General features: G+C 62.8%; 1 protein-coding gene across 3 annotated transcripts in view; it reads right to left on the bottom strand.

Annotated features, from left to right (window-relative positions):
* Positions 1-563: 563 nt before the first annotated feature.
* LOC121024731 (uncharacterized) overlaps positions 564-1364 on the bottom strand; it is a 2766-nt gene continuing 1965 nt past the window's right edge. For all 3 annotated transcript variants that reach the window (XM_040466934.1, XM_040466936.1, XM_040466935.1), the window contains one exon: positions 564-874. In XM_040466934.1, coding sequence (XP_040322868.1) covers positions 714-874 — 161 coding nt within the window. In that variant the 3' untranslated portion in view covers positions 564-713. The remainder of the gene's footprint in view (positions 875-1364) is intronic.

Raw genomic sequence — 1364 nt, 5'->3', positions numbered from 1 at the left:
AAGGGGAGGGGAGGAAGGGAAGAGGGAGAGAAGGGGGAGGGGAGGAGGAGTGGAAGAAGGAGGGGGGAGGGGAAGAGGGGGAGGAGGAGGAGGGGCAGAAGGGACGAGGTGGGGAGGGAGGAGGCGAAATATTTTTAAGGCGCCCAGAGAAGCAGCCCGGTGTCCGCATGGGTGACGGGAGCCCCAGAAGGCAGTTGTCCGGGTGCTTCGCCCGAGGCCCTGCACTCTGGGAACGCCAAGAGGGCCCTGGCGGGAACGGGCTCTGAGTTAGCCAGCGCGTCTGCTCCCAGGGAAGCGGCAGGACCTGGGGCCCGTCCGGGGGAGTCCTGGCTCCGCTCTGCTCCCGTGCTTGTGTTTCCTGTCGGGCAGCAACGCTCAGGGGAGGCTTTTCGGTTTGGGACAGCGGGCGGATGATTTCTACCTGCCAGGACAAAACGCCCCCGTGGGGAGGACACGCCCCTGCTCTGCCCCTTTCCCTCCAGGCCAGGCTCGTCTCTGCTGGACGCACATTCCTAGGCAGGCAACCTGAGCAGGCTCCACCTCTCCACGGTCTCCACGTCTTCTACAGATTTGTATTACTTTATTGTCTGAAAAAAAATAGAAGTGACGAAGTGCCTTGACTCGGTCAGCGGGGCTCACTGATGTGAGGCCATCAAGCTGCAGGTTCCCCGGAGCTCAATTCGTCCTCACGGAGCGGTCTCCGGAGCTCGCTGCTACGACAGGACGGGCGCGTCCGACACCCGCAGGTTTTCACAGCCCAGAACGAGGGGCGGGAACCGCAAGCTGAGCTCCCAGCTAAACGCAGGCACGAGATCCAGGCTGAGCTTCTCCCGGGTCCAGACTGGTTCTTCCACGAGGATGAGTTTCCCCGTCACTAACGGGGCAAAGTTAGAAAGTGCACAGGGAGATACGGGGCCCGCCAGGCACCCAACACCGCCCCCACCCCCACCCTCACTGGCGGAACCAGCTCCAGCTCGTCTGGGGCAAGGACCACACAGGGAATCCAGCATTTACACACTGCGGTGAACACCCGCTGTGCCCAGTGCTCCCCTGGGAGCTGATGGTGCCGCAGCTCCAAAGAGGTCGTATGTGCTCAAAAATGTGCTCCTTAACCCTGGGAGCAGAGACCCCTTCATAATCGGAAAGAAGTTTTGGATTCCGGCATCAGACCACGTACTTAAGCACGCACACATCACTGCACCCGTGCGTTCTCTCAGCAACCCCCCAAGGCCCATCTCCAGCTGCTGTGGCCCCCTCCCCCGCCCCGCCCCGCCCCACCCCTGCCCACCCCCTCCCCATCTCTCACCCCCTCATCTCCGAAGTCCCTTCTTCCACCCCCTCCTTCTGTCCCCAACCCCCCGCCC

Source organism: Herpailurus yagouaroundi, unplaced genomic scaffold, assembly GCF_014898765.1.
Source record: "Herpailurus yagouaroundi ecotype Mexico unplaced genomic scaffold, PumYag 67032, whole genome shotgun sequence".
NCBI lineage: Eukaryota > Metazoa > Chordata > Mammalia > Carnivora > Felidae > Herpailurus > Herpailurus yagouaroundi.
The sequence above is the reverse complement of the archived record's forward strand: the minus strand, read 5'-3'. Positions and strand labels throughout refer to the sequence as shown.